This window comes from Chanos chanos, chromosome 12 (assembly GCF_902362185.1).
Source record: "Chanos chanos chromosome 12, fChaCha1.1, whole genome shotgun sequence".
In the NCBI taxonomy this organism is placed as follows: Eukaryota; Metazoa; Chordata; class Actinopteri; order Gonorynchiformes; family Chanidae; genus Chanos; species Chanos chanos.
This window is the reverse complement of record NC_044506.1, coordinates 19703185-19730367: the sequence shown is the minus strand read 5'-3', so window position 1 is coordinate 19730367 and position 27183 is coordinate 19703185. Positions and strand designations below refer to the sequence as shown.

Genomic DNA, 27183 nt, shown 5'->3' with positions numbered 1-27183 from the left:
AATAAAGCAAAAGTGTTCCTAATGTCAAACCTCTCTCTCTCTGTTTATTTCCTCATAAAACTCCGACGGTCTGCAGAGATTCAGCAATGATGCCAATGTCTTTTGTGTTCTACTGATTTGTGCCTGATGATGTCGTTTGTGCTCTGCTGATTTTTGCCTGAAACTGAAGGTAAACCACTACCGAAGGAGGTAGCGTGGCCGAGCGGTCTAAGGCGCTGGATTAAGGCTCCAGTCTCTTCGGGGGCGTGGGTTCGAATCCCACCGCTGCCATTGTTATTGTAATAGTTGTATTTCTACATGCTGACTGGTAAAGAAAACAGCCATCAAACCCTTCAAGAACAGAAACACATTTAACAAGAAGTAGCATCAATTCCATAATACGGGCACAGACACATGTATTCCAGCGCTTTAATCTTTTTCAGTTTTGTTAGTGCAGTAGGTAGTGTGTCAATTTCATAATCTGAAAATCATGAGATTACCTCTCACAAGGGGCACATCCAAACATCTCTTTAAGTTAAATACTCATACACATATAGGCGGACATATTGCACAACACATAAGGTGGTATCAGGGTAGGGCCCCACTCTTAACTAGATTAGTTAGTCCGTCTCCCTAGACTACAACCATTGATTCATTTCGATAAGTGTCAGTGGACTTTCCGAAACTCTTCCTCTAACATACCAGAAACACATAAAACATTAAACACCAAATAAAGATAAAGTAAAATAGTCATGAATAAAGCTGTGACAGACCGTTACAGCCAGCGTTACTAGCTGATTTACCACAGTGCCCACATGATAAGCGCGGCACACCACGTGAGAGGAGAGGCTAAAACTCTGGAGAAAACCAGGTAAGGAAGGGGATGTAGCTCAGTGGTAGAGCGCATGCTTTGCATGTATGAGGCCCCGGGTTCAATCCCCGGCATCTCCAAAGTGTATTGTCACTGTGCTGCAGAGCTTAATGTTGTTGTCTGACAACAGTCCTGCTCCTACAGTTTACGTGGCTTCTGTCTTACAGGCACAATCAATGAGCAGTTACAATTGGCTGTTTGACTATTTCTACATGGTGACTGGTGAAAAGAAAACAGCCGTCAAATCCTTCATGAACAGAAATGCATTTAACAAGAACAAAACCTACCAATAGGATACATTCCATACTGCAGGCACATGTCCAGCCCTTCAATATTTTTCAGTTTTGTTATCAGAGTAGGTGGTATGTCAGTCTCATAGTCTGAGGGTCATGAGATTACTCCGCACAAGGGGCGCAGCCTTTTAACATAAACCCCACTGGGCAGTGGCCTGGCAATGTTAAAAGGCTTTAAGGCTGCAGCTCTCAGGGCAAATGCGCAGCTCTCCTGTGATGATGGAGGCAACAATGATGGACTTGGAACAAGTCAAGGTCAGCGTTGGTGGTATAGTGGTGAGCATAGCTGCCTTCCAAGCAGTTGACCCGGGTTCGATTCCCGGCCAACGCAGCTCAGCTTTACTTCCTGCTTGTCTTTGGGATCTCAGCCATCACGATGGGGTTGGATGCTGTGGGTTGTAGCTCTGGTGCACCAAGCTCGCATCTTTCGAGGTGCCACAAGGCACTTCTAAGCACCACAGCGAGAGGCAAGCATCAACACCCATCTTGCAACAATATTTCATCCAGCTGGGCCGTGTTTTTTGCGAGCACCTGGTGTTATGAGAATCTTGGATTCAGCCGCAAAGAACCAGGTAGCACGTCAGTCTCGTAATCTGAAGGTCATGAGATTACTCCTCGCAAGGGACACATCCTTTCAACGTAAACCCATTTGGGTGGCTGCCCAGTGGCCTGGCAATGGTAAAAGGCTTTAAGGCTGCAGCTCTCAGGGCAAATGCATGGCTCTCCTGAGGTAATGGAGCCAGCAATGATGGACTTGGAGCATACTAAAGTCAGTGTTGGTGGTATAGTGGTGAGCAAGCAGTTGGCCCGGCCAACGCAGTTCAGCTTTACCCCCTGCACCCTTTGAGGCTCATCTTTGGGATCTCAGTCATCACAATGGGGTTGGAAGCTGGGGATTGTAGCTCTGGTGTACCAAGCTTGCATCTTGCAAGCCTTTCAAGGAGATACAAAGCACCTCTAGCCACCACAGGGAGAAGCAAGTATCATCACCCCTCTTGCAGCAATATATCATCCAGCTGGGCCGTGTTTTTTGCGACCACCTGGGGTTATGAGAATCTTGGATTCAGCCGCAAGGAACTTGGGTTTATCAGCCTCGTTAGCGCAGTAGGTAGCGCGTCAGTCTCATAATCTGAAGGTCGTGAGTTCGATCCTCACACGGGGCAGTGGTTTTAACATTAAACCGTCTGAGTGGCTGCCCAGCAACTTATTAGGCGCTTTCGGACCAAAACGTTCTAGGGTCTCATTTGATTGGAACTACCCCCTGGGGAGCTTAAGGCGCTTTCGGACCGAACAGTTCTAGGGTCTCATTTGATAGGAAAAGCTTCCCCTAGAACTACATACGTTCTAGGGCCTTTTTTCTGTTTGCATTCGCACCGCCAGTAGGAACACTGAAGTGACGTAAGCCGGTCGACGGTACAGCAGCTAAGAGCTGTTGTTTACGATTAACCATGGATAGCTGCACATTTTTAAGTACAAATTTAATGACTTCTAAGACCTTTTAAATACCTCCAAAAGGAAAAAAATGCCATTACTGCGGCAAAAGAAATCGACAAACTAGACTACAGTATACACAATTAACCAGTCTTATTGAATTTGAGAGACAGAAATATTGGGTGCACATTAGATAACATATAACTGCCTTCTCATTAACGAAAATAAAACCGTATGGCGATAGACCGAGTCCAATGAAAAAAAATGTCCCCCTGCATTTACCACCGCAGTAGCAATGAATGATTCAATGGGCATAGTACTTTTCGGGTGCTAGCATAGCACTTTAGCCTGACGCGTGCTCGCAGTATCGTGTTTTGGGGTTTTTTCCTTTTTCCCCGACGCAGCCCTAAAATCGTAAACTGGATAAACACATTCTTATTTTAGATTAAAATGCAGATCACAGCCACACAAGCGGACACACAAGCACCTACCGAAGCGGAGTGTACGTTACCTCTTCAGCATACAAATATACATTGGACGTTGCAAATATACATTGGATTTGGGACCTACATGGATAGCATAGATCATTTCATCAACATTTCATCTAGGCGGCTCCGATACAGCACTCATCTGAGAGTTGCGGCAGTTCTTGGAGTGTACCATCCAGCTGGGCAGCGTTTTTCACAACAACCCGGAGGTATGCCTCCAATGCTTCTAGATACATGTATTGCAGAGACAGGGATGTCAAGCGATAGAGATGGGGCCTTCGCAAATGTTGTTTCCATGTTCCGCCCTTTTATAAATTTCAGCCTTGTTAGCATGTCAGACTCATAATCTGAAGGTCGTGAGTTCAATCCTCACATGGGGCATAGCTTTTTAACGTAAACCCATTTGGGTAACTGCCCAGTGATTTATTAACATTAACAGCCTATGGCGATCTGGCCTACCTCTCAGTCTCCTGAGGTGCTGGAAGTGACAGTGACGGCCTTGGAGCTTACAGGTCTCAGCATTGGGGGCATAGTGGTCAGCGTAGCTGCCTTCCAAGCACTTGGTTTGATTCCTGGCCAACCCAGTTGATCTTTACTCCCTGCCCCCTTTGAGGCTTGTGTTTGTCAGCCAACAACAGCTTTGGCAGCTCCATTTGGATTAATTAATCTCCATCTCCAATACTTGATCGATGGAGTGTAGCTCTAGTGTGCCATGCTTGCAACACACTGTCTGCAAGCCCTTCAAGTCAACTGTGGTGTATTGAAATTGAAATAGTTGTTGTGTTAGGAAGTGCTAATTAGCATTTTCCTTAGAAGGATCCATATTTGATCTATGGAATCAGAAGCAATGGAATCGTGCTCCAGAATAAAGCAAAAGTGTTCCTAATGTCAAACCTCTCTCTCTCTGTTTATTTCCTCATAAAACTCCGACGGTCTGCAGAGATTCAGCAATGATGCCAATGTCTTTTGTGTTCTACTGATTTGTGCCTGATGATGTCGTTTGTGCTCTGCTGATTTTTGCCTGAAACTGAAGGTAAACCACTACCGAAGGAGGTAGCGTGGCCGAGCGGTCTAAGGCGCTGGATTAAGGCTCCAGTCTCTTCGGGGGCGTGGGTTCGAATCCCACCGCTGCCATTGTTATTGTAATAGTTGTATTTCTACATGCTGACTGGTAAAGAAAACAGCCATCAAACCCTTCAAGAACAGAAACACATTTAACAAGAAGTAGCATCAATTCCATAATACGGGCACAGACACATGTATTCCAGCGCTTTAATCTTTTTCAGTTTTGTTAGTGCAGTAGGTAGTGTGTCAATTTCATAATCTGAAAATCATGAGATTACCTCTCACAAGGGGCACATCCAAACATCTCTTTAAGTTAAATACTCATACACATATAGGCGGACATATTGCACAACACATAAGGTGGTATCAGGGTAGGGCCCCACTCTTAACTAGATTAGTTAGTCCGTCTCCCTAGACTACAACCATTGATTCATTTCGATAAGTGTCAGTGGACTTTCCGAAACTCTTCCTCTAACATACCAGAAACACATAAAACATTAAACACCAAATAAAGATAAAGTAAAATAGTCATGAATAAAGCTGTGACAGACCGTTACAGCCAGCGTTACTAGCTGATTTACCACAGTGCCCACATGATAAGCGCGGCACACCACGTGAGAGGAGAGGCTAAAACTCTGGAGAAAACCAGGTAAGGAAGGGGATGTAGCTCAGTGGTAGAGCGCATGCTTTGCATGTATGAGGCCCCGGGTTCAATCCCCGGCATCTCCAAAGTGTATTGTCACTGTGCTGCAGAGCTTAATGTTGTTGTCTGACAACAGTCCTGCTCCTACAGTTTACGTGGCTTCTGTCTTACAGGCACAATCAATGAGCAGTTACAATTGGCTGTTTGACTATTTCTACATGGTGACTGGTGAAAAGAAAACAGCCGTCAAATCCTTCATGAACAGAAATGCATTTAACAAGAACAAAACCTACCAATAGGATACATTCCATACTGCAGGCACATGTCCAGCCCTTCAATATTTTTCAGTTTTGTTATCAGAGTAGGTGGTATGTCAGTCTCATAGTCTGAGGGTCATGAGATTACTCCGCACAAGGGGCGCAGCCTTTTAACATAAACCCCACTGGGCAGTGGCCTGGCAATGTTAAAAGGCTTTAAGGCTGCAGCTCTCAGGGCAAATGCGCAGCTCTCCTGTGATGATGGAGGCAACAATGATGGACTTGGAACAAGTCAAGGTCAGCGTTGGTGGTATAGTGGTGAGCATAGCTGCCTTCCAAGCAGTTGACCCGGGTTCGATTCCCGGCCAACGCAGCTCAGCTTTACTTCCTGCTTGTCTTTGGGATCTCAGCCATCACGATGGGGTTGGATGCTGTGGGTTGTAGCTCTGGTGCACCAAGCTCGCATCTTTCGAGGTGCCACAAGGCACTTCTAAGCACCACAGCGAGAGGCAAGCATCAACACCCATCTTGCAACAATATTTCATCCAGCTGGGCCGTGTTTTTTGCGAGCACCTGGTGTTATGAGAATCTTGGATTCAGCCGCAAAGAACCAGGTAGCACGTCAGTCTCGTAATCTGAAGGTCATGAGATTACTCCTCGCAAGGGACACATCCTTTCAACGTAAACCCATTTGGGTGGCTGCCCAGTGGCCTGGCAATGGTAAAAGGCTTTAAGGCTGCAGCTCTCAGGGCAAATGCATGGCTCTCCTGAGGTAATGGAGCCAGCAATGATGGACTTGGAGCATACTAAAGTCAGTGTTGGTGGTATAGTGGTGAGCAAGCAGTTGACCCGGCCAACGCAGTTCAGCTTTACCCCCTGCACCCTTTGAGGCTCATCTTTGGGATCTCAGTCATCACAATGGGGTTGGAAGCTGGGGATTGTAGCTCTGGTGTACCAAGCTTGCATCTTGCAAGCCTTTCAAGGAGATACAAAGCACCTCTAGCCACCACAGGGAGAAGCAAGTATCATCACCCCTCTTGCAGCAATATATCATCCAGCTGGGCCGTGTTTTTTGCGACCACCTGGGGTTATGAGAATCTTGGATTCAGCCGCAAGGAACTTGGGTTTATCAGCCTCGTTAGCGCAGTAGGTAGCGCGTCAGTCTCATAATCTGAAGGTCGTGAGTTCGATCCTCACACGGGGCAGTGGTTTTAACATTAAACCGTCTGAGTGGCTGCCCAGCAACTTATTAGGCGCTTTCGGACCAAAACGTTCTAGGGTCTCATTTGATTGGAACTACCCCCTGGGGAGCTTAAGGCGCTTTCGGACCGAACAGTTCTAGGGTCTCATTTGATAGGAAAAGCTTTCCCTAGAACTACATACGTTCTAGGGCCTTTTTTCTGTTTGCATTCGCACCGCCAGTAGGAACACTGAAGTGACGTAAGCCGGTCGACGGTACAGCAGCTAAGAGCTGTTGTTTACGATTAACCATGGATAGCTGCACATTTTTAAGTACAAATTTAATGACTTCTAAGACCTTTTAAATACCTCCAAAAGGAAAAAAAATGCCATTACTGCGGCAAAAGAAATCGACAAACTAGACTACAGTATACACAATTAACCAGTCTTATTGAATTTGAGAGACAGAAATATTGGGTGCACATTAGATAACATATAACTGCCTTCTCATTAACGAAAATAAAACCGTATGGCGATAGACCGAGTCCAATGAAAAAAAATGTCCCCCTGCATTTACCACCGCAGTAGCAATGAATGATTCAATGGGCATAGTACTTTTCGGGTGCTAGCATAGCACTTTAGCCTGACGCGTGCTCGCAGTATCGTGTTTTGGGGTTTTTTCCTTTTTCCCCGACGCAGCCCTAAAATCGTAAACTGGATAAAAATATACATTGGACGTTGCAAATATACATTGGATTTGGGACCTACATGGATAGCATAGATCATTTCATCAACATTTCATCTAGGCGGCTCCGATACAGCACTCATCTGAGAGTTGCGGCAGTTCTTGGAGTGTACCATCCAGCTGGGCAGCGTTTTTCACAACAACCCGGAGGTATGCCTCCAATGCTTCTAGATACATGTATTGCAGAGACAGGGATGTCAAGCGATAGAGATGGGGCCTTCGCAAATGTTGTTTCCATGTTCCGCCCTTTTATAAATTTCAGCCTTGTTAGCATGTCAGACTCATAATCTGAAGGTCGTGAGTTCAATCCTCACATGGGGCATAGCTTTTTAACGTAAACCCATTTGGGTAACTGCCCAGTGATTTATTAACATTAACAGCCTATGGCGATCTGGCCTACCTCTCAGTCTCCTGAGGTGCTGGAAGTGACAGTGACGGCCTTGGAGCTTACAGGTCTCAGCATTGGGGGCATAGTGGTCAGCGTAGCTGCCTTCCAAGCACTTGGTTTGATTCCTGGCCAACCCAGTTGATCTTTACTCCCTGCCCCCTTTGAGGCTTGTGTTTGTCAGCCAACAACAGCTTTGGCAGCTCCATTTGGATTAATTAATCTCCATCTCCAATACTTGATCGATGGAGTGTAGCTCTAGTGTGCCATGCTTGCAACACACTGTCTGCAAGCCCTTCAAGTCAACTGTGGTGTATTGAAATTGAAATAGTTGTTGTGTTAGGAAGTGCTAATTAGCATTTTCCTTAGAAGGATCCATATTTGATCTATGGAATCAGAAGCAATGGAATCGTGCTCCAGAATAAAGCAAAAGTGTTCCTAATGTCAAACCTCTCTCTCTCTGTTTATTTCCTCATAAAACTCCGACGGTCTGCAGAGATTCAGCAATGATGCCAATGTCTTTTGTGTTCTACTGATTTGTGCCTGATGATGTCGTTTGTGCTCTGCTGATTTTTGCCTGAAACTGAAGGTAAACCACTACCGAAGGAGGTAGCGTGGCCGAGCGGTCTAAGGCGCTGGATTAAGGCTCCAGTCTCTTCGGGGGCGTGGGTTCGAATCCCACCGCTGCCATTGTTATTGTAATAGTTGTATTTCTACATGCTGACTGGTAAAGAAAACAGCCATCAAACCCTTCAAGAACAGAAACACATTTAACAAGAAGTAGCATCAATTCCATAATACGGGCACAGACACATGTATTCCAGCGCTTTAATCTTTTTCAGTTTTGTTAGTGCAGTAGGTAGTGTGTCAATTTCATAATCTGAAAATCATGAGATTACCTCTCACAAGGGGCACATCCAAACATCTCTTTAAGTTAAATACTCATACACATATAGGCGGACATATTGCACAACACATAAGGTGGTATCAGGGTAGGGCCCCACTCTTAACTAGATTAGTTAGTCCGTCTCCCTAGACTACAACCATTGATTCATTTCGATAAGTGTCAGTGGACTTTCCGAAACTCTTCCTCTAACATACCAGAAACACATAAAACATTAAACACCAAATAAAGATAAAGTAAAATAGTCATGAATAAAGCTGTGACAGACCGTTACAGCCAGCGTTACTAGCTGATTTACCACAGTGCCCACATGATAAGCGCGGCACACCACGTGAGAGGAGAGGCTAAAACTCTGGAGAAAACCAGGTAAGGAAGGGGATGTAGCTCAGTGGTAGAGCGCATGCTTTGCATGTATGAGGCCCCGGGTTCAATCCCCGGCATCTCCAAAGTGTATTGTCACTGTGCTGCAGAGCTTAATGTTGTTGTCTGACAACAGTCCTGCTCCTACAGTTTACGTGGCTTCTGTCTTACAGGCACAATCAATGAGCAGTTACAATTGGCTGTTTGACTATTTCTACATGGTGACTGGTGAAAAGAAAACAGCCGTCAAATCCTTCATGAACAGAAATGCATTTAACAAGAACAAAACCTACCAATAGGATACATTCCATACTGCAGGCACATGTCCAGCCCTTCAATATTTTTCAGTTTTGTTATCAGAGTAGGTGGTATGTCAGTCTCATAGTCTGAGGGTCATGAGATTACTCCGCACAAGGGGCGCAGCCTTTTAACATAAACCCCACTGGGCAGTGGCCTGGCAATGTTAAAAGGCTTTAAGGCTGCAGCTCTCAGGGCAAATGCGCAGCTCTCCTGTGATGATGGAGGCAACAATGATGGACTTGGAACAAGTCAAGGTCAGCGTTGGTGGTATAGTGGTGAGCATAGCTGCCTTCCAAGCAGTTGACCCGGGTTCGATTCCCGGCCAACGCAGCTCAGCTTTACTTCCTGCTTGTCTTTGGGATCTCAGCCATCACGATGGGGTTGGATGCTGTGGGTTGTAGCTCTGGTGCACCAAGCTCGCATCTTTCGAGGTGCCACAAGGCACTTCTAAGCACCACAGCGAGAGGCAAGCATCAACACCCATCTTGCAACAATATTTCATCCAGCTGGGCCGTGTTTTTTGCGAGCACCTGGTGTTATGAGAATCTTGGATTCAGCCGCAAAGAACCAGGTAGCACGTCAGTCTCGTAATCTGAAGGTCATGAGATTACTCCTCGCAAGGGACACATCCTTTCAACGTAAACCCATTTGGGTGGCTGCCCAGTGGCCTGGCAATGGTAAAAGGCTTTAAGGCTGCAGCTCTCAGGGCAAATGCATGGCTCTCCTGAGGTAATGGAGCCAGCAATGATGGACTTGGAGCATACTAAAGTCAGTGTTGGTGGTATAGTGGTGAGCAAGCAGTTGACCCGGCCAACGCAGTTCAGCTTTACCCCCTGCACCCTTTGAGGCTCATCTTTGGGATCTCAGTCATCACAATGGGGTTGGAAGCTGGGGATTGTAGCTCTGGTGTACCAAGCTTGCATCTTGCAAGCCTTTCAAGGAGATACAAAGCACCTCTAGCCACCACAGGGAGAAGCAAGTATCATCACCCCTCTTGCAGCAATATATCATCCAGCTGGGCCGTGTTTTTTGCGACCACCTGGGGTTATGAGAATCTTGGATTCAGCCGCAAGGAACTTGGGTTTATCAGCCTCGTTAGCGCAGTAGGTAGCGCGTCAGTCTCATAATCTGAAGGTCGTGAGTTCGATCCTCACACGGGGCAGTGGTTTTAACATTAAACCGTCTGAGTGGCTGCCCAGCAACTTATTAGGCGCTTTCGGACCAAAACGTTCTAGGGTCTCATTTGATTGGAACTACCCCCTGGGGAGCTTAAGGCGCTTTCGGACCGAACAGTTCTAGGGTCTCATTTGATAGGAAAAGCTTCCCCTAGAACTACATACGTTCTAGGGCCTTTTTTCTGTTTGCATTCGCACCGCCAGTAGGAACACTGAAGTGACGTAAGCCGGTCGACGGTACAGCAGCTAAGAGCTGTTGTTTACGATTAACCATGGATAGCTGCACATTTTTAAGTACAAATTTAATGACTTCTAAGACCTTTTAAATACCTCCAAAAGGAAAAAAATGCCATTACTGCGGCAAAAGAAATCGACAAACTAGACTACAGTATACACAATTAACCAGTCTTATTGAATTTGAGAGACAGAAATATTGGGTGCACATTAGATAACATATAACTGCCTTCTCATTAACGAAAATAAAACCGTATGGCGATAGACCGAGTCCAATGAAAAAAAATGTCCCCCTGCATTTACCACCGCAGTAGCAATGAATGATTCAATGGGCATAGTACTTTTCGGGTGCTAGCATAGCACTTTAGCCTGACGCGTGCTCGCAGTATCGTGTTTTGGGGTTTTTTCCTTTTTCCCCGACGCAGCCCTAAAATCGTAAACTGGATAAACACATTCTTATTTTAGATTAAAATGCAGATCACAGCCACACAAGCGGACACACAAGCACCTACCGAAGCGGAGTGTACGTTACCTCTTCAGCATACAAATATACATTGGACGTTGCAAATATACATTGGATTTGGGACCTACATGGATAGCATAGATCATTTCATCAACATTTCATCTAGGCGGCTCCGATACAGCACTCATCTGAGAGTTGCGGCAGTTCTTGGAGTGTACCATCCAGCTGGGCAGCGTTTTTCACAACAACCCGGAGGTATGCCTCCAATGCTTCTAGATACATGTATTGCAGAGACAGGGATGTCAAGCGATAGAGATGGGGCCTTCGCAAATGTTGTTTCCATGTTCCGCCCTTTTATAAATTTCAGCCTTGTTAGCATGTCAGACTCATAATCTGAAGGTCGTGAGTTCAATCCTCACATGGGGCATAGCTTTTTAACGTAAACCCATTTGGGTAACTGCCCAGTGATTTATTAACATTAACAGCCTATGGCGATCTGGCCTACCTCTCAGTCTCCTGAGGTGCTGGAAGTGACAGTGACGGCCTTGGAGCTTACAGGTCTCAGCATTGGGGGCATAGTGGTCAGCGTAGCTGCCTTCCAAGCACTTGGTTTGATTCCTGGCCAACCCAGTTGATCTTTACTCCCTGCCCCCTTTGAGGCTTGTGTTTGTCAGCCAACAACAGCTTTGGCAGCTCCATTTGGATTAATTAATCTCCATCTCCAATACTTGATCGATGGAGTGTAGCTCTAGTGTGCCATGCTTGCAACACACTGTCTGCAAGCCCTTCAAGTCAACTGTGGTGTATTGAAATTGAAATAGTTGTTGTGTTAGGAAGTGCTAATTAGCATTTTCCTTAGAAGGATCCATATTTGATCTATGGAATCAGAAGCAATGGAATCGTGCTCCAGAATAAAGCAAAAGTGTTCCTAATGTCAAACCTCTCTCTCTCTGTTTATTTCCTCATAAAACTCCGACGGTCTGCAGAGATTCAGCAATGATGCCAATGTCTTTTGTGTTCTACTGATTTGTGCCTGATGATGTCGTTTGTGCTCTGCTGATTTTTGCCTGAAACTGAAGGTAAACCACTACCGAAGGAGGTAGCGTGGCCGAGCGGTCTAAGGCGCTGGATTAAGGCTCCAGTCTCTTCGGGGGCGTGGGTTCGAATCCCACCGCTGCCATTGTTATTGTAATAGTTGTGTTTCTACATGCTGACTGGTAAAGAAAACAGCCATCAAACCCTTCAAGAACAGAAACACATTTAACAAGAAGTAGCATCAATTCCATAATACGGGCACAGACACATGTATTCCAGCGCTTTAATCTTTTTCAGTTTTGTTAGTGCAGTAGGTAGTGTGTCAATTTCATAATCTGAAAATCATGAGATTACCTCTCACAAGGGGCACATCCAAACATCTCTTTAAGTTAAATACTCATACACATATAGGCGGACATATTGCACAACACATAAGGTGGTATCAGGGTAGGGCCCCACTCTTAACTAGATTAGTTAGTCCGTCTCCCTAGACTACAACCATTGATTCATTTCGATAAGTGTCAGTGGACTTTCCGAAACTCTTCCTCTAACATACCAGAAACACATAAAACATTAAACACCAAATAAAGATAAAGTAAAATAGTCATGAATAAAGCTGTGACAGACCGTTACAGCCAGCGTTACTAGCTGATTTACCACAGTGCCCACATGATAAGCGCGGCACACCACGTGAGAGGAGAGGCTAAAACTCTGGAGAAAACCAGGTAAGGAAGGGGATGTAGCTCAGTGGTAGAGCGCATGCTTTGCATGTATGAGGCCCCGGGTTCAATCCCCGGCATCTCCAAAGTGTATTGTCACTGTGCTGCAGAGCTTAATGTTGTTGTCTGACAACAGTCCTGCTCCTACAGTTTACGTGGCTTCTGTCTTACAGGCGCAATCAATGAGCAGTTACAATTGGCTGTTTGACTATTTCTACATGGTGACTGGTGAAAAGAAAACAGCCGTCAAATCCTTCATGAACAGAAATGCATTTAACAAGAACAAAACCTACCAATAGGATACATTCCATACTGCAGGCACATGTCCAGCCCTTCAATATTTTTCAGTTTTGTTATCAGAGTAGGTGGTATGTCAGTCTCATAGTCTGAGGGTCATGAGATTACTCCGCACAAGGGGCGCAGCCTTTTAACATAAACCCCACTGGGCAGTGGCCTGGCAATGTTAAAAGGCTTTAAGGCTGCAGCTCTCAGGGCAAATGCTCAGCTCTCCTGTGATGATGGAGGCAACAATGATGGACTTGGAACAAGTCAAGGTCAGCGTTGGTGGTATAGTGGTGAGCATAGCTGCCTTCCAAGCAGTTGACCCGGGTTCGATTCCCGGCCAACGCAGCTCAGCTTTACTTCCTGCTTGTCTTTGGGATCTCAGCCATCACGATGGGGTTGGATGCTGTGGGTTGTAGCTCTGGTGCACCAAGCTCGCATCTTTCGAGGTGCCACAAGGCACTTCTAAGCACCACAGCGAGAGGCAAGCATCAACACCCATCTTGCAACAATATTTCATCCAGCTGGGCCGTGTTTTTTGCGAGCACCTGGTGTTATGAGAATCTTGGATTCAGCCGCAAAGAACCAGGTAGCACGTCAGTCTCGTAATCTGAAGGTCATGAGATTACTCCTCGCAAGGGACACATCCTTTCAACGTAAACCCATTTGGGTGGCTGCCCAGTGGCCTGGCAATGGTAAAAGGCTTTAAGGCTGCAGCTCTCAGGGCAAATGCATGGCTCTCCTGAGGTAATGGAGCCAGCAATGATGGACTTGGAGCATACTAAAGTCAGTGTTGGTGGTATAGTGGTGAGCAAGCAGTTGACCCGGCCAACGCAGTTCAGCTTTACCCCCTGCACCCTTTGAGGCTCATCTTTGGGATCTCAGTCATCACAATGGGGTTGGAAGCTGGGGATTGTAGCTCTGGTGTACCAAGCTTGCATCTTGCAAGCCTTTCAAGGAGATACAAAGCACCTCTAGCCACCACAGGGAGAAACAAGTATCATCACCCCTCTTGCAGCAATATATCATCCAGCTGGGCCGTGTTTTTTGCGACCACCTGGGGTTATGAGAATCTTGGATTCAGCCGCAAGGAACTTGGGTTTATCAGCCTCGTTAGCGCAGTAGGTAGCGCGTCAGTCTCATAATCTGAAGGTCGTGAGTTCGATCCTCACACGGGGCAGTGGTTTTAACATTAAACCGTCTGAGTGGCTGCCCAGCAACTTATTAGGCGCTTTCGGACCAAAACGTTCTAGGGTCTCATTTGATTGGAACTACCCCCTGGGGAGCTTAAGGCGCTTTCGGACCGAACAGTTCTAGGGTCTCATTTGATAGGAAAAGCTTCCCCTAGAACTACATACGTTCTAGGGCCTTTTTTCTGTTTGCATTCGCACCGCCAGTAGGAACACTGAAGTGACGTAAGCCGGTCGACGGTACAGCAGCTAAGAGCTGTTGTTTACGATTAACCATGGATAGCTGCACATTTTTAAGTACAAATTTAATGACTTCTAAGACCTTTTAAATACCTCCAAAAGGAAAAAAATGCCATTACTGCGGCAAAAGAAATCGACAAACTAGACTACAGTATACACAATTAACCAGTCTTATTGAATTTGAGAGACAGAAATATTGGGTGCACATTAGATAACATATAACTGCCTTCTCATTAACGAAAATAAAACCGTATGGCGATAGACCGAGTCCAATGAAAAAAAATGTCCCCCTGCATTTACCACCGCAGTAGCAATGAATGATTCAATGGGCATAGTACTTTTCGGGTGCTAGCATAGCACTTTAGCCTGACGCGTGCTCGCAGTATCGTGTTTTGGGGTTTTTTCCTTTTTCCCCGACGCAGCCCTAAAATCGTAAACTGGATAAACACATTCTTATTTTAGATTAAAATGCAGATCACAGCCACACAAGCGGACACACAAGCACCTACCGAAGCGGAGTGTACGTTACCTCTTCAGCATACAAATATACATTGGACGTTGCAAATATACATTGGATTTGGGACCTACATGGATAGCATAGATCATTTCATCAACATTTCATCTAGGCGGCTCCGATACAGCACTCATCTGAGAGTTGCGGCAGTTCTTGGAGTGTACCATCCAGCTGGGCAGCGTTTTTCACAACAACCCGGAGGTATGCCTCCAATGCTTCTAGATACATGTATTGCAGAGACAGGGATGTCAAGCGATAGAGATGGGGCCTTCGCAAATGTTGTTTCCATGTTCCGCCCTTTTATAAATTTCAGCCTTGTTAGCATGTCAGACTCATAATCTGAAGGTCGTGAGTTCAATCCTCACATGGGGCATAGCTTTTTAACGTAAACCCATTTGGGTAACTGCCCAGTGATTTATTAACATTAACAGCCTATGGCGATCTGGCCTACCTCTCAGTCTCCTGAGGTGCTGGAAGTGACAGTGACGGCCTTGGAGCTTACAGGTCTCAGCATTGGGGGCATAGTGGTCAGCGTAGCTGCCTTCCAAGCACTTGGTTTGATTCCTGGCCAACCCAGTTGATCTTTACTCCCTGCCCCCTTTGAGGCTTGTGTTTGTCAGCCAACAACAGCTTTGGCAGCTCCATTTGGATTAATTAATCTCCATCTCCAATACTTGATCGATGGAGTGTAGCTCTAGTGTGCCATGCTTGCAACACACTGTCTGCAAGCCCTTCAAGTCAACTGTGGTGTATTGAAATTGAAATAGTTGTTGTGTTAGGAAGTGCTAATTAGCATTTTCCTTAGAAGGATCCATATTTGATCTATGGAATCAGAAGCAATGGAATCGTGCTCCAGAATAAAGCAAAAGTGTTCCTAATGTCAAACCTCTCTCTCTCTGTTTATTTCCTCATAAAACTCCGACGGTCTGCAGAGATTCAGCAATGATGCCAATGTCTTTTGTGTTCTACTGATTTGTGCCTGATGATGTCGTTTGTGCTCTGCTGATTTTTGCCTGAAACTGAAGGTAAACCACTACCGAAGGAGGTAGCGTGGCCGAGCGGTCTAAGGCGCTGGATTAAGGCTCCAGTCTCTTCGGGGGCGTGGGTTCGAATCCCACCGCTGCCATTGTTATTGTAATAGTTGTGTTTCTACATGCTGACTGGTAAAGAAAACAGCCATCAAACCCTTCAAGAACAGAAACACATTTAACAAGAAGTAGCATCAATTCCATAATACGGGCACAGACACATGTATTCCAGCGCTTTAATCTTTTTCAGTTTTGTTAGCGCAGTAGGTAGTGTGTCAATTTCATAATCTGAAAATCATGAGATTACCTCTCACAAGGGGCACATCCAAACATCTCTTTAAGTTAAATACTCATACACATATAGGCGGACATATTGCACAACACATAAGGTGGTATCAGGGTAGGGCCCCACTCTTAACTAGATTAGTTAGTCCGTCTCCCTAGACTACAACCATTGATTCATTTCGATAAGTGTCAGTGGACTTTCCGAAACTCTTCCTCTAACATACCAGAAACACATAAAACATTAAACACCAAATAAAGATAAAGTAAAATAGTCATGAATAAAGCTGTGACAGACCGTTACAGCCAGCGTTACTAGCTGATTTACCACAGTGCCCACATGATAAGCGCGGCACACCACGTGAGAGGAGAGGCTAAAACTCTGGAGAAAACCAGGTAAGGAAGGGGATGTAGCTCAGTGGTAGAGCGCATGCTTTGCATGTATGAGGCCCCGGGTTCAATCCCCGGCATCTCCAAAGTGTATTGTCACTGTGCTGCAGAGCTTAATGTTGTTGTCTGACAACAGTCCTGCTCCTACAGTTTACGTGGCTTCTGTCTTACAGGCGCAATCAATGAGCAGTTACAATTGGCTGTTTGACTATTTCTACATGGTGACTGGTGAAAAGAAAACAGCCGTCAAATCCTTCATGAACAGAAATGCATTTAACAAGAACAAAACCTACCAATAGGATCAATTCCATACGGCAGGCACATGTCCAGCCCTTCAATATTTTTCAGTTTTGTTATCAGAGTAGGTGGTATGTCAGTCTCATAGTCTGAGGGTCATGAGATTACTCCGCACAAGGGGCGCAGCCTTTTAACATAAACCCCACTGGGCAGTGGCCTGGCAATGTTAAAAGGCTTTAAGGCTGCAGCTCTCAGGGCAAATGCGCAGCTCTCCTGTGATGATGGAGGCAACAATGATGGACTTGGAACAAGTCAAGGTCAGCGTTGGTGGTATAGTGGTGAGCATAGCTGCCTTCCAAGCAGTTGACCCGGGTTCGATTCCCGGCCAACGCAGCTCAGCTTTACTTCCTGCTTGTCTTTGGGATCTCAGCCATCACGATGGGGTTGGATGCTGTGGGTTGTAGCTCTGGTGCACCAAGCTCGCATCTTTCGAGGTGCCTCAAGGCACTTCTAAGCACCACAGCGAGAGGCAAGCATCAACACCCATCTTGCAACAATATTTCATCCAGCTGGGCCGTGTTTTTTGCGAGCACCTGGTGTTATGAGAATCTTGGATTCAGCCGCAAAGAACCAGGTAGCACGTCAGTCTCGTAATCTGAAGGTCATGAGATTACTCCTCGCAAGGGACACATCCTTTCAACGTAAACCCATTTGGGTGGCTGCCCAGTGGCCTGGCAATGGTAAAAGGCTTTAAGGCTGCAGCTCTCAGGGCAAATGCATGGCTCTCCTGAGGTAATGGAGCCAGCAATGATGGACTTGGAGCATACTAAAGTCAGTGTTGGTGGTATAGTGGTGAGCAAGCAGTTGACCCGGCCAACGCAGTTCAGCTTTACCCCCTGCACCCTTTGAGGCTCATCTTTGGGATCTCAGTCATCACAATGGGGTTGGAAGCTGGGGATTGTAGCTCTGGTGTACCAAGCTTGCATCTTGCAAGCCTTTCAAGGAGATACAAAGCACCTCTAGCCACCACAGGGAGAAGCAAGTATCATCACCCCTCTTGCAACAATATATCATCCAGCTGGGCCGTGTTTTTTGCGATCACCTGGGGTTATGAGAATCTTGGATTCAGCCGCAAGGAACTTGGGTTTATCAGCCTCGTTAGCGCAGTAGGTAGCGCGTCAGTCTCATAATCTGAAGGTCGTGAGTTCGATCCTCACACGGGGCAGTGGTTTTAACATTAAACCGTCTGAGTGGCTGCCCAGCAACTTATTAGGCGCTTTCGGACCAAAACGTTCTAGGGTCTCATTTGATTGGAACTACCCCCTGGGGAGCTTAAGGCGCTTTCGGACCGAACAGTTCTAGGGTCTCATTTGATAGGAAAAGCTTCCCCTAGAACTACATACGTTCTAGGGCCTTTTTTCTGTTTGCATTCGCACCGCCAGTAGGAACACTGAAGTGACGTAAGCCGGTCGACGGTACAGCAGCTAAGAGCTGTTGTTTACGATTAACCATGGATAGCTGCACATTTTTAAGTACAAATTTAATGACTTCTAAGACCTTTTAAATACCTCCAAAAGGAAAAAAATGCCATTACTGCGGCAAAAGAAATCGACAAACTAGACTACAGTATACACAATTAACCAGTCTTATTGAATTTGAGAGACAGAAATATTGGGTGCACATTAGATAACATATAACTGCCTTCTCATTAACGAAAATAAAACCGTATGGCGATAGACCGAGTCCAATGAAAAAAAATGTCCCCCTGCATTTACCACCGCAGTAGCAATGAATGATTCAATGGGCATAGTACTTTTCGGGTGCTAGCATAGCACTTTAGCCTGACGCGTGCTCGCAGTATCGTGTTTTGGGGTTTTTTCCTTTTTCCCCGACGCAGCCCTAAAATCGTAAACTGGATAAACACATTCTTATTTTAGATTAAAATGCAGATCACAGCCACACAAGCGGACACACAAGCACCTACCGAAGCGGAGTGTACGTTACCTCTTCAGCATACAAATATACATTGGACGTTGCAAATATACATTGGATTTGGGACCTACATGGATAGCATAGATCATTTCATCAACATTTCATCTAGGCGGCTCCGATACAGCACTCATCTGAGAGTTGCGGCAGTTCTTGGAGTGTACCATCCAGCTGGGCAGCGTTTTTCACAACAACCCGGAGGTATGCCTCCAATGCTTCTAGATACATGTATTGCAGAGACAGGGATGTCAAGCGATAGAGATGGGGCCTTCGCAAATGTTGTTTCCATGTTCCGCCCTTTTATAAATTTCAGCCTTGTTAGCATGTCAGACTCATAATCTGAAGGTCGTGAGTTCAATCCTCACATGGGGCATAGCTTTTTAACGTAAACCCATTTGGGTAACTGCCCAGTGATTTATTAACATTAACAGCCTATGGCGATCTGGCCTACCTCTCAGTCTCCTGAGGTGCTGGAAGTGACAGTGACGGCCTTGGAGCTTACAGGTCTCAGCATTGGGGGCATAGTGGTCAGCGTAGCTGCCTTCCAAGCACTTGGTTTGATTCCTGGCCAACCCAGTTGATCTTTACTCCCTGCCCCCTTTGAGGCTTGTGTTTGTCAGCCAACAACAGCTTTGGCAGCTCCATTTGGATTAATTAATCTCCATCTCCAATACTTGATCGATGGAGTGTAGCTCTAGTGTGCCATGCTTGCAACACACTGTCTGCAAGCCCTTCAAGTCAACTGTGGTGTATTGAAATTGAAATAGTTGTTGTGTTAGGAAGTGCTAATTAGCATTTTCCTTAGAAGGATCCATATTTGATCTATGGAATCAGAAGCAATGGAATCGTGCTCCAGAATAAAGCAAAAGTGTTCCTAATGTCAAACCTCTCTCTCTCTGTTTATTTCCTCATAAAACTCCGACGGTCTGCAGAGATTCAGCAATGATGCCAATGTCTTTTGTGTTCTACTGATTTGTGCCTGATGATGTCGTTTGTGCTCTGCTGATTTTTGCCTGAAACTGAAGGTAAACCACTACCGAAGGAGGTAGCGTGGCCGAGCGGTCTAAGGCGCTGGATTAAGGCTCCAGTCTCTTCGGGGGCGTGGGTTCGAATCCCACCGCTGCCATTGTTATTGTAATAGTTGTGTTTCTACATGCTGACTGGTAAAGAAAACAGCCATCAAACCCTTCAAGAACAGAAACACATTTAACAAGAAGTAGGATCAATTCCATAATACGGGCACAGACACATGTATTCCAGCGCTTTAATCTTTTTCAGTTTTGTTAGCGCAGTAGGTAGTGTGTCAATTTCATAATCTGAAAATCATGAGATTACCTCTCACAAGGGGCACATCCAAACATCTCTTTAAGTTAAATACTCAGGCACATATAGGCGGACATATTGCACAACACATAAGGTGGTATCAGGGTAGGGCCCCACTCTTAACTAGATTAGTTAGTCCGTCTCCCTAGACTACAACCATTGATTCATTTCGATAAGTGTCAGTGGACTTTCCGAAACTCTTCCTCTAACATACCAGAAACACATAAAACATTAAACACCAAATAAAGATAAAGTAAAATAGTCATGAATAAAGCTGTGACAGACCGTTACAGCCAGCGTCACTAGCTGATTTACCACAGTGCCCACATGATAAGCGCGGCACGCCACGTGAGAGGAGACGGTAAAACACTGGAGAAAACCAGGCAAGGAAGGGGATGTAGCTCAGTGGTAGAGCGCATGCTTTGCATGTATGAGGCCCCGGGTTCAATCCCCGGCATCTCCAAGTGTATTGTCACTGTGCTGCAGAGCTTGTTGTTGTCTGACAACAGTCCTGCTCCTACAGTTTACGTGGCTTCTGTCTTACAGGCGCAATCAATGAGCAGTTACAATTGGCTGTTTGACTATTTCTACATGGTGACTGGTGAAAAGAAAACAGCCGTCAAATCCTTCATGAACAGAAATGCATTTAACAAGAACAAAACCTACCAATAGGATCAATTCCATACGGCAGGCACATGTCCAGCCCTTCAATATTTTTCAGTTTTGTTATCAGAGTAGGTGGTATGTCAGTCTCATAGTCTGAGGGTCATGAGATTACTCCGCACAAGGGGCGCAGCCTTTTAACATAAACCCCACTGGGCAGTGGCCTGGCAATGTTAAAAGGCTTTAAGGCTGCAGCTCTCAGGGCAAATGCACAGCTCTCCTGTGATGATGGAGGCAACAATGATGGACTTGGAACAAGTTGAGGTCAGCGTTGGTGGTATAGTGGTGAGCATAGCTGCCTTCCAAGCAGTTGACCCGGGTTCGATTCCCGGCCAACGCAGCTCAGCTTTACTTCCTGCTTGTCTTTGGGATCTCAGCCATCACGATGGGGTTGGATGCTGTGGGTTGTAGCTCTGGTGCACCAAGCTCGCATCTTTCGAGGTGCCTCAAGGCACTTCTAAGCACCACAGCGAGAGGCAAGCATCAACACCCATCTTGCAACAATATTTCATCCAGCTGGGCCGTGTTTTTTGCGAGCACCTGGTGTTATGAGAATCTTGGATTCAGCCGCAAAGAACCAGGTAGCACGTCAGTCTCGTAATCTGAAGGTCATGAGATTACTCCTCACAAGGGACACATCCTTTCAACGTAAACCCATTTGGGTGGCTGCCCAGTGGCCTGGCAATGGTAAAAGGCTTTAAGGCTGCAGCTCTCAGGGCAAATGCATGGCTCTCCTGAGGTAATGGAGCCAGCAATGATGGACTTGGAGCATACTAAAGTCAGTGTTGGTGGTATAGTGGTGAGCAAGCAGTTGACCCGGCCAACGCAGTTCAGCTTTACCCCCTGCACCCTTTGAGGCTCATCTTTGGGATCTCAGTCGTCACAATGGGGTTGGAAGCTGTGGATTGTAGCTCTGGTGTACCAAGCTTGCATCTTGCAAGCCTTTCAAGGAGATACAAAGCACCTCTAGCCACCACAGGGAGAAGCAAGTATCATCACCCCTCTTGCAGCAATATATCATCCAGCTGGGCCGTGTTTTTTGCGAGCACCTGGGGTTATGAGAATCTTGGATTCAGCCGCAAGGAACCTGGGTTTCTCAGCCTCGTTAGCGCAGTAGGTAGCGCGTCAGTCTCATAATCTGAAGGTCGTGAGTTCGATCCTCACACGGGGCAGCAGTTTTAACATTAAACCATTTGGGGGGCTGCCCAGCAACTTATTGACGTTACTAGATTGTGGCACTGCGCTTCAAGTTCAGCCTCCTCAGGCGCTGGAACTGACAATGACAGCCTTGGAGCTGGCTGGTTTCAGCGTTGGTGGTATAGTGGTGATCATAGCTGCCTTCCAAGCAGTTGACCTTGGTTTGATTCCCGGCCAACGCAGTTCATCCTTACTTCCTGCACCTTTTGAGGCTCCCCTGTGGCATCTCAGTCTGGGTCTCATTCATCACGATGGGGTTGGATGCTGTGGACTGTAGCACTGTTTGCTCCAGTCCAAGCTGCATCAGGCGGGAAGATGCGGAGGCTCTAGCAGTGATGCCCAACAAGAGACCAATCTTCGTAGAGGTAGGTGTTGCTAGCTTGTGGGGGGTCTCCAAGTCCACATCCAGGGCATGCCGTGCAGAATCCTCAACCTTGGAGGAGCACTCTTCAGTGGGTAATGACTCCATTGAGGCAGCTATATATTCTCAAACACCAAACTTCTCTTTGGACATTGCTGATATAATATGTTTATGATGTTACATTCACAAAAACACATCTTTCCTGTGTATAGCAGGGATGGAAACTAATCAGGGATGAAGAAGGTGACAAGGATCCCAAAAGGGATTGGTAAAACTCTGGAGAAAACCAGGTAAGAAAGGGGATGTAGCTCAGTGGTAGAGCGCATGCTTTGCATGTATGAGGCCCCGGGTTCAATCCCTGGCATCTCCAGGTGTTTTGTCACACTGTGCTGTAGAGATCAAATACGACAAACTTCTACCACCACCCATGACCAAGACACTGGCCTCAAAACTGGAGCTTGTTTCTGTCAACACAGGTGCCTGGTTGTACAGCTAGCCTGACTTTTGGAAAGATTCACAAACTGGTCACAAACAGCAAGTGTTATAACTGAACTAAAGGGCTATTATACCCCAAAAACAGGTGATGTTCAATATGTGTGAAAATACACATGTAATTTTAACAATTTAAAGTCTTGAATTGATCATATCTGCTTAGCATCTTAAACAACAGTAGAATGTTTTCCTATTACATCTTAAGTTATATCTAAGGCTAACTGTTTCACAGGAGTCCATCAAGATAATCAACAGTGATGAGCTTTCTTTTGAGCCAAAATATTCATTCCTAAGCATTTATAGCAAAAACATTCATAACCAAAGTTTGTTTGTTTTCACCTAATTTGTTTTGGATCTTTGATCTAATGGCATTAACTCCTACTGTGTTGTTTTCCAACTAAAAATATTTTGCTGGGTTAGTATATGCCACCAGAGGTCACTGATTACATCATCTCAATAGGACAAAAGTTTATAACAGACATAATAGTTATCAAATAAATAATGGTTAGAAATAATAGTTAATAGAACTATTAGGAGAACTTGGTGTCTTTTAGGGCCTTTTGCAAACTAAACTTTCAGTGATATTTGACAGGTTTCTAAAGACTGTCACAAATTTGGATTTACACACCCTTGTAACCTTTGAGAAAGTTAATCACTTGGGACATGAATCTTACTCAAACAGAATAAAGACAGCAGTGATTTATTATGTGGTATAAAGAAAGCCATGAACACCTGCAGATAAATGCAAGATTTATGTATCATTTTCTGTGCGTGAATGCTCTCTTGTGAATATAGAATCATAAAGTTTTATGGAACAAGACACCAGATGCATTGTAACTGCAGTACTTCAGAAAAAGCACCAGGACCCAGAATAACAAGTGAAACAGATTTATTGATGAAAGTTTAGGCCTTTTTCACTGCAGCCTTCTGCAGTTTCTTCAACTCGTGCTTGATGATCTTGTTCCTCTGTAAACCGAGAAAGACAAATTAGTCAACCAATCCGAATGACTGAAAATTTAACCCAGACAACTGAACACATAATTCCAAAGTCCAGTATATTATCTGAACGCTTTCTTTTTGTTAAGTTAACAGAGACGTATTACATACCATTTTCTTGGCCTTCATCACCTTGTAGCGGTCAAAGTCAGACATTTTGGCCCTCTGCAAAGAAAAAGCCACAGATTGTTAGAGACAGCTGATTTGGTGGACATCTACACACACTAAACTCACTCGTCCTATAGTTCCGTTCAGGCTATTACAGGAAACACACTGTTCTTTCACTACAGGACTAAAGAGACAGCAGCGCAGCAGTGCTCTAACTCATTTTTCGGTTTTAACACTTAAACTCAAGTTCGTTTTGGTGGGTCACATGCTATGCTATTTAAGCAAATCAAGGCTAGCGTTACACACACACAGCCGTTTCAGTGGCTTTCTGTGCCTGTTTATTTTAAACGAAGATCTTGTGTTCTTGCGTTACCTTTTGCCTGGCCTCAATTTTCTTGGCCCAGTTGCTCTCTTCCCATTTTTTGCTGACCTCTGCCTTCTCCCAGGCGCGCCTCACGAACTTCTGACGGGCACTGTCAATCAAAATACCACAGAGAAAACGTTACACACAGGCTCTGTATGTCTGTGTGAGACATAGCTGTAGAGTCTGATTCACAGTCAGGATCTTGGGTCAGACTGGGCACAAACAGTTAGTAATGACCTGCATAATAATCTATATATGTAATCACTGGAATAGTTCACCAGTGAGATCAGGGGAGGGCTAAGTTTTGAACTGCAAACCAAACTGCTGTTCTCTGACATGATCCATGTACACGCAGGTAAAACATATACAGCATCATCTCTCAAATTCCTGTCCCCCCCAAGTGATGTGACAACACTTTTAGGTAGGAGCCTAACAAGGACATATTGGAGTTCATTCTTAATGGTTTAAATGAAAGTGAGCTTTAAATAAATGAAAAAAAAATGCACCCTCCTTAAAGACGTGAGACTAAGCTTTCCTTCTGAACGCACGGCTCCCTAACTATCGCTTTCAGGGAATTCAACAAAATGAGACATTCTTCTAGTAGTTCAAGCCGCACACACAAAAGGAGCACCTTTTCCTCTGATAGAGACTAGTAACACTGAAAAATGTTTAAAAATGTGTCACAAAGATGTCCCTTACACCAGGAGCAGTCCCACTGGTTATCAAGGCTTTCACCCAACTGTTCCAGCCTTAACCAGAGTCGAGTATGGACTGGAAGAAAATGCTAGAAATGTGGGGTTGTCCATTAGGAAGCACTACCAACAGAGAGTCCATCTGAAGGCATCACTCCACAGTAGAACATTTAAATGGAGTTTAAATAGATCTGCTCACACAAAGCGCTTCAAGCTTTCCACAGCCTCTATGGCAGGCCCACACGTCATCCTCCTTTTTAACTTTAATCGTGTAACGTCTATCGTTTTTTCTCAGACCCCTACAATTATCTCAGTCATTAGACACGCAACATACGCTCATGAAATACGAAACAAAGAACTTTACACAAATGTAAACAGAACTGAGGCCGTGCTGCTATTCGCTCAGAGTCCCGACCCGTGTAATAAACTGGCCCACAGTGTGCCGGAGAGAGTAAGTCGGTCATCCTCACCCGTGGGGCACTTTGATGACATAGTCGGTGAGCTGCATGCACTTGAATGGCATGGCCTGTCTCTTCACTCCCGTGCATGGGCCATCCACCAGGGCCTGTCAAACACAACAAAAACATCAGACAAGTGCCCACTGCCCCCTTTAACAATAACACAGTCCCCAAATCCACCTGATGACCCATAAAGAGACAGAACTTAGCATATTCTGCACGTGTGTATTGGTTGTAAAGTGGGGGGGAGAGTGTAGATTAGCAGCTCAAACAAGTCTTTGGAGAAAACTCCTCTTACCCTGTTCTGGTCGATGACATCGATAATCGCCACCAACTTGCCCTCGTGGGGTCCGAACGCAACAAAGGCGACGCGTCCGATCTCAACGTAACGTTTGAACACCTGAAGGGAGAAATTAGTGTTAAAGCCGTGGGCATGTGGTAATGAAAAACACATAACGTTAATTACATCAACCTCTTTATAACCCAATGATACACTGGGAACACCCAGTAAAACTATTAATACATTTACAACCAATGTTAAGGACTCAGAGCCTACACCTTTCTATTCAGTAACTTTTCTCAACCATGCTACGTTAACATACAAGGAGTCTCCGGACATTATCTTCTTCTGTTTTGTCTGTGCATTTCTGCTTATTAAACTTTGTTTCCTTATTAATCAAACAATTTATTTTGACACACTAAGTGTTTTTGTGATCCAAGTAGTAACTTAGGATGAACAGGCCATGTGTAAAAGTGCTGCCGTTTTGAAATTGTTCCTTTTGGTTAAGTACGAAACTACACTCAAACGCTTAAACTGCACTTTATCCACCTCATACATCGCTGAATGTTTTTAATTCCAAGGCAGAGACAAAACAGCAAAATGTTTACCACCGAGCAAAGACTTTTCAAGTTCGCTGTAAATAAGTTCTTAAGAAATTAGCTGTTCAACTACGGACGTCCCCAGATTCCTTGGATTCAAAAGAGAAAGCACGACAGCTACCTTAAATTGTTTAATGGTGAAAGAACAATCCAAAAACGCTCCCTACATTCTTGAATCACAATGGACTACCATATGAAGACTCCACCGCTTTGCCGACCTCAAAGCACCATGAAGCAAGCTAACATTAGCCCGCTAACGCTAATAAGTGCTCCCATATTTTAACGTCCCGATTGGTTCGGAATCGAACAGCTCTAACAAACTGAGAGTAGAATATTATAATGTAAAGTAAAATCAGTATGTATACAGTATGTATACTGTATGTATACTGTTAAAACGCTCGATTCGTTTCATTCGGCCTAGTGTGGACTAGCCCCATAGAACCACGTTGTCGGGAGCCGCAACGATATTTCAGTTTCCGACACTGAAAAAATACAAAGGTCTGATACTTGAAGAACACGACCATAAACTCTGTCCAATATTCTGAAGGCTTAACGTGTGCCATTTTTGAGCGTGTAGCGGGACAAAATACAAGTTTGGACACATTTTAAGATTCAGCGAGATCTAGCGAACTCACCATGATGGCTGTCCACGATCAGAAAGGGCTCCTCAACTTCCGCTCACCACTGATCCGCCTTCCGCTCCAGTAATGCGCATGCGCACAGTCCACTCGTCGTCCTAGAGGTGAAGAATGAGTGTACTGCGTTTTACAAACACACGTTCATAGAAGTATCTTTACCTGCACTGTAAGTCCATGTAAGTGGCGACATTCCATAGCCAAACATTTTACAAACGTGTTCATGCATGGACAGATAGATAGACAGATAGATAAATAGATAGACAGATAGATAGATAGATAGATAGATAGATAGATAGATAGATAGATAGATAGATAGATAGATAGATAGATAGAT

General features: G+C 45.1%; 1 protein-coding gene and 26 non-coding genes across 27 annotated transcripts; 26 read left to right on the top strand and 1 right to left on the bottom strand.

The window, feature by feature from the left end:
• Nucleotides 1-188: 188 nt before the first annotated feature.
• On the top strand, nt 189-270 carry trnal-aag (transfer RNA leucine (anticodon AAG)). Its single transcript has one exon. It is a non-coding gene; the product is annotated as a tRNA-Leu (tRNA).
• A 588-nt stretch (nt 271-858) lies between these two features.
• On the top strand, nt 859-930 carry trnaa-ugc (transfer RNA alanine (anticodon UGC)). The gene has a single exon. It is a non-coding gene; the product is annotated as a tRNA-Ala (tRNA).
• A 472-nt stretch (nt 931-1402) lies between these two features.
• On the top strand, nt 1403-1474 carry trnag-ucc (transfer RNA glycine (anticodon UCC)). The gene has a single exon. It is a non-coding gene; the product is annotated as a tRNA-Gly (tRNA).
• A 759-nt stretch (nt 1475-2233) lies between these two features.
• Nucleotides 2234-2306, top strand: trnam-cau (transfer RNA methionine (anticodon CAU)). Its single transcript has one exon. It is a non-coding gene; the product is annotated as a tRNA-Met (tRNA).
• Nucleotides 2307-4114: 1808 nt separating this feature from the next.
• Nucleotides 4115-4196, top strand: trnal-aag (transfer RNA leucine (anticodon AAG)). Its single transcript has one exon. It is a non-coding gene; the product is annotated as a tRNA-Leu (tRNA).
• A 588-nt stretch (nt 4197-4784) lies between these two features.
• On the top strand, nt 4785-4856 carry trnaa-ugc (transfer RNA alanine (anticodon UGC)). The gene has a single exon. It is a non-coding gene; the product is annotated as a tRNA-Ala (tRNA).
• Nucleotides 4857-5328: 472 nt separating this feature from the next.
• trnag-ucc (transfer RNA glycine (anticodon UCC)) lies at nt 5329-5400 on the top strand. Its single transcript has one exon. It is a non-coding gene; the product is annotated as a tRNA-Gly (tRNA).
• Nucleotides 5401-6159: 759 nt separating this feature from the next.
• On the top strand, nt 6160-6232 carry trnam-cau (transfer RNA methionine (anticodon CAU)). Its single transcript has one exon. It is a non-coding gene; the product is annotated as a tRNA-Met (tRNA).
• Nucleotides 6233-7944: 1712 nt separating this feature from the next.
• trnal-aag (transfer RNA leucine (anticodon AAG)) lies at nt 7945-8026 on the top strand. The gene has a single exon. It is a non-coding gene; the product is annotated as a tRNA-Leu (tRNA).
• A 588-nt stretch (nt 8027-8614) lies between these two features.
• Nucleotides 8615-8686, top strand: trnaa-ugc (transfer RNA alanine (anticodon UGC)). The gene has a single exon. It is a non-coding gene; the product is annotated as a tRNA-Ala (tRNA).
• A 472-nt stretch (nt 8687-9158) lies between these two features.
• Nucleotides 9159-9230, top strand: trnag-ucc (transfer RNA glycine (anticodon UCC)). Its single transcript has one exon. It is a non-coding gene; the product is annotated as a tRNA-Gly (tRNA).
• Nucleotides 9231-9989: 759 nt separating this feature from the next.
• On the top strand, nt 9990-10062 carry trnam-cau (transfer RNA methionine (anticodon CAU)). The gene has a single exon. It is a non-coding gene; the product is annotated as a tRNA-Met (tRNA).
• Nucleotides 10063-11870: 1808 nt separating this feature from the next.
• trnal-aag (transfer RNA leucine (anticodon AAG)) lies at nt 11871-11952 on the top strand. The gene has a single exon. It is a non-coding gene; the product is annotated as a tRNA-Leu (tRNA).
• Nucleotides 11953-12540: 588 nt separating this feature from the next.
• Nucleotides 12541-12612, top strand: trnaa-ugc (transfer RNA alanine (anticodon UGC)). The gene has a single exon. It is a non-coding gene; the product is annotated as a tRNA-Ala (tRNA).
• A 472-nt stretch (nt 12613-13084) lies between these two features.
• Nucleotides 13085-13156, top strand: trnag-ucc (transfer RNA glycine (anticodon UCC)). Its single transcript has one exon. It is a non-coding gene; the product is annotated as a tRNA-Gly (tRNA).
• A 759-nt stretch (nt 13157-13915) lies between these two features.
• Nucleotides 13916-13988, top strand: trnam-cau (transfer RNA methionine (anticodon CAU)). Its single transcript has one exon. It is a non-coding gene; the product is annotated as a tRNA-Met (tRNA).
• Nucleotides 13989-15796: 1808 nt separating this feature from the next.
• On the top strand, nt 15797-15878 carry trnal-aag (transfer RNA leucine (anticodon AAG)). The gene has a single exon. It is a non-coding gene; the product is annotated as a tRNA-Leu (tRNA).
• Nucleotides 15879-16466: 588 nt separating this feature from the next.
• On the top strand, nt 16467-16538 carry trnaa-ugc (transfer RNA alanine (anticodon UGC)). Its single transcript has one exon. It is a non-coding gene; the product is annotated as a tRNA-Ala (tRNA).
• A 472-nt stretch (nt 16539-17010) lies between these two features.
• trnag-ucc (transfer RNA glycine (anticodon UCC)) lies at nt 17011-17082 on the top strand. The gene has a single exon. It is a non-coding gene; the product is annotated as a tRNA-Gly (tRNA).
• Nucleotides 17083-17841: 759 nt separating this feature from the next.
• On the top strand, nt 17842-17914 carry trnam-cau (transfer RNA methionine (anticodon CAU)). The gene has a single exon. It is a non-coding gene; the product is annotated as a tRNA-Met (tRNA).
• A 1808-nt stretch (nt 17915-19722) lies between these two features.
• trnal-aag (transfer RNA leucine (anticodon AAG)) lies at nt 19723-19804 on the top strand. Its single transcript has one exon. It is a non-coding gene; the product is annotated as a tRNA-Leu (tRNA).
• Nucleotides 19805-20392: 588 nt separating this feature from the next.
• trnaa-ugc (transfer RNA alanine (anticodon UGC)) lies at nt 20393-20464 on the top strand. The gene has a single exon. It is a non-coding gene; the product is annotated as a tRNA-Ala (tRNA).
• Nucleotides 20465-20932: 468 nt separating this feature from the next.
• On the top strand, nt 20933-21004 carry trnag-ucc (transfer RNA glycine (anticodon UCC)). Its single transcript has one exon. It is a non-coding gene; the product is annotated as a tRNA-Gly (tRNA).
• Nucleotides 21005-21763: 759 nt separating this feature from the next.
• trnam-cau (transfer RNA methionine (anticodon CAU)) lies at nt 21764-21836 on the top strand. Its single transcript has one exon. It is a non-coding gene; the product is annotated as a tRNA-Met (tRNA).
• A 135-nt stretch (nt 21837-21971) lies between these two features.
• trnag-ucc (transfer RNA glycine (anticodon UCC)) lies at nt 21972-22043 on the top strand. The gene has a single exon. It is a non-coding gene; the product is annotated as a tRNA-Gly (tRNA).
• A 477-nt stretch (nt 22044-22520) lies between these two features.
• trnaa-ugc (transfer RNA alanine (anticodon UGC)) lies at nt 22521-22592 on the top strand. The gene has a single exon. It is a non-coding gene; the product is annotated as a tRNA-Ala (tRNA).
• Nucleotides 22593-23586: 994 nt separating this feature from the next.
• Nucleotides 23587-26905, bottom strand: rpl14 (ribosomal protein L14). Its single transcript, XM_030788767.1, has 6 exons — nt 26847-26905; nt 25631-25732; nt 25345-25439; nt 24192-24291; nt 23822-23875; nt 23587-23680 (listed from the first exon to the last, which is right to left on the bottom strand). Exons 1-6 carry the CDS (start codon nt 26847-26849, stop codon nt 23618-23620), a joined length of 417 nt encoding a protein of 138 aa, XP_030644627.1. The 5' UTR covers nt 26850-26905; the 3' UTR covers nt 23587-23617.
• Nucleotides 26906-27183: the final 278 nt, after the last annotated feature.

Bases quoted from the DNA above. Each gene is read 5' to 3' on its own strand.
- rpl14 (XM_030788767.1), bottom strand. The intron at 24,292-25,344 runs GTGAGGATGACC...TTTGATTGACAG, and splicing joins GTCATCAAAGTGCCCCACGG to TGCCCGTCAGAAGTTCGTGA. The intron at 23,681-23,821 runs GTATGTAATACG...CTCGGTTTACAG, and splicing joins TGATGAAGGCCAAGAAAATG to AGGAACAAGATCATCAAGCA.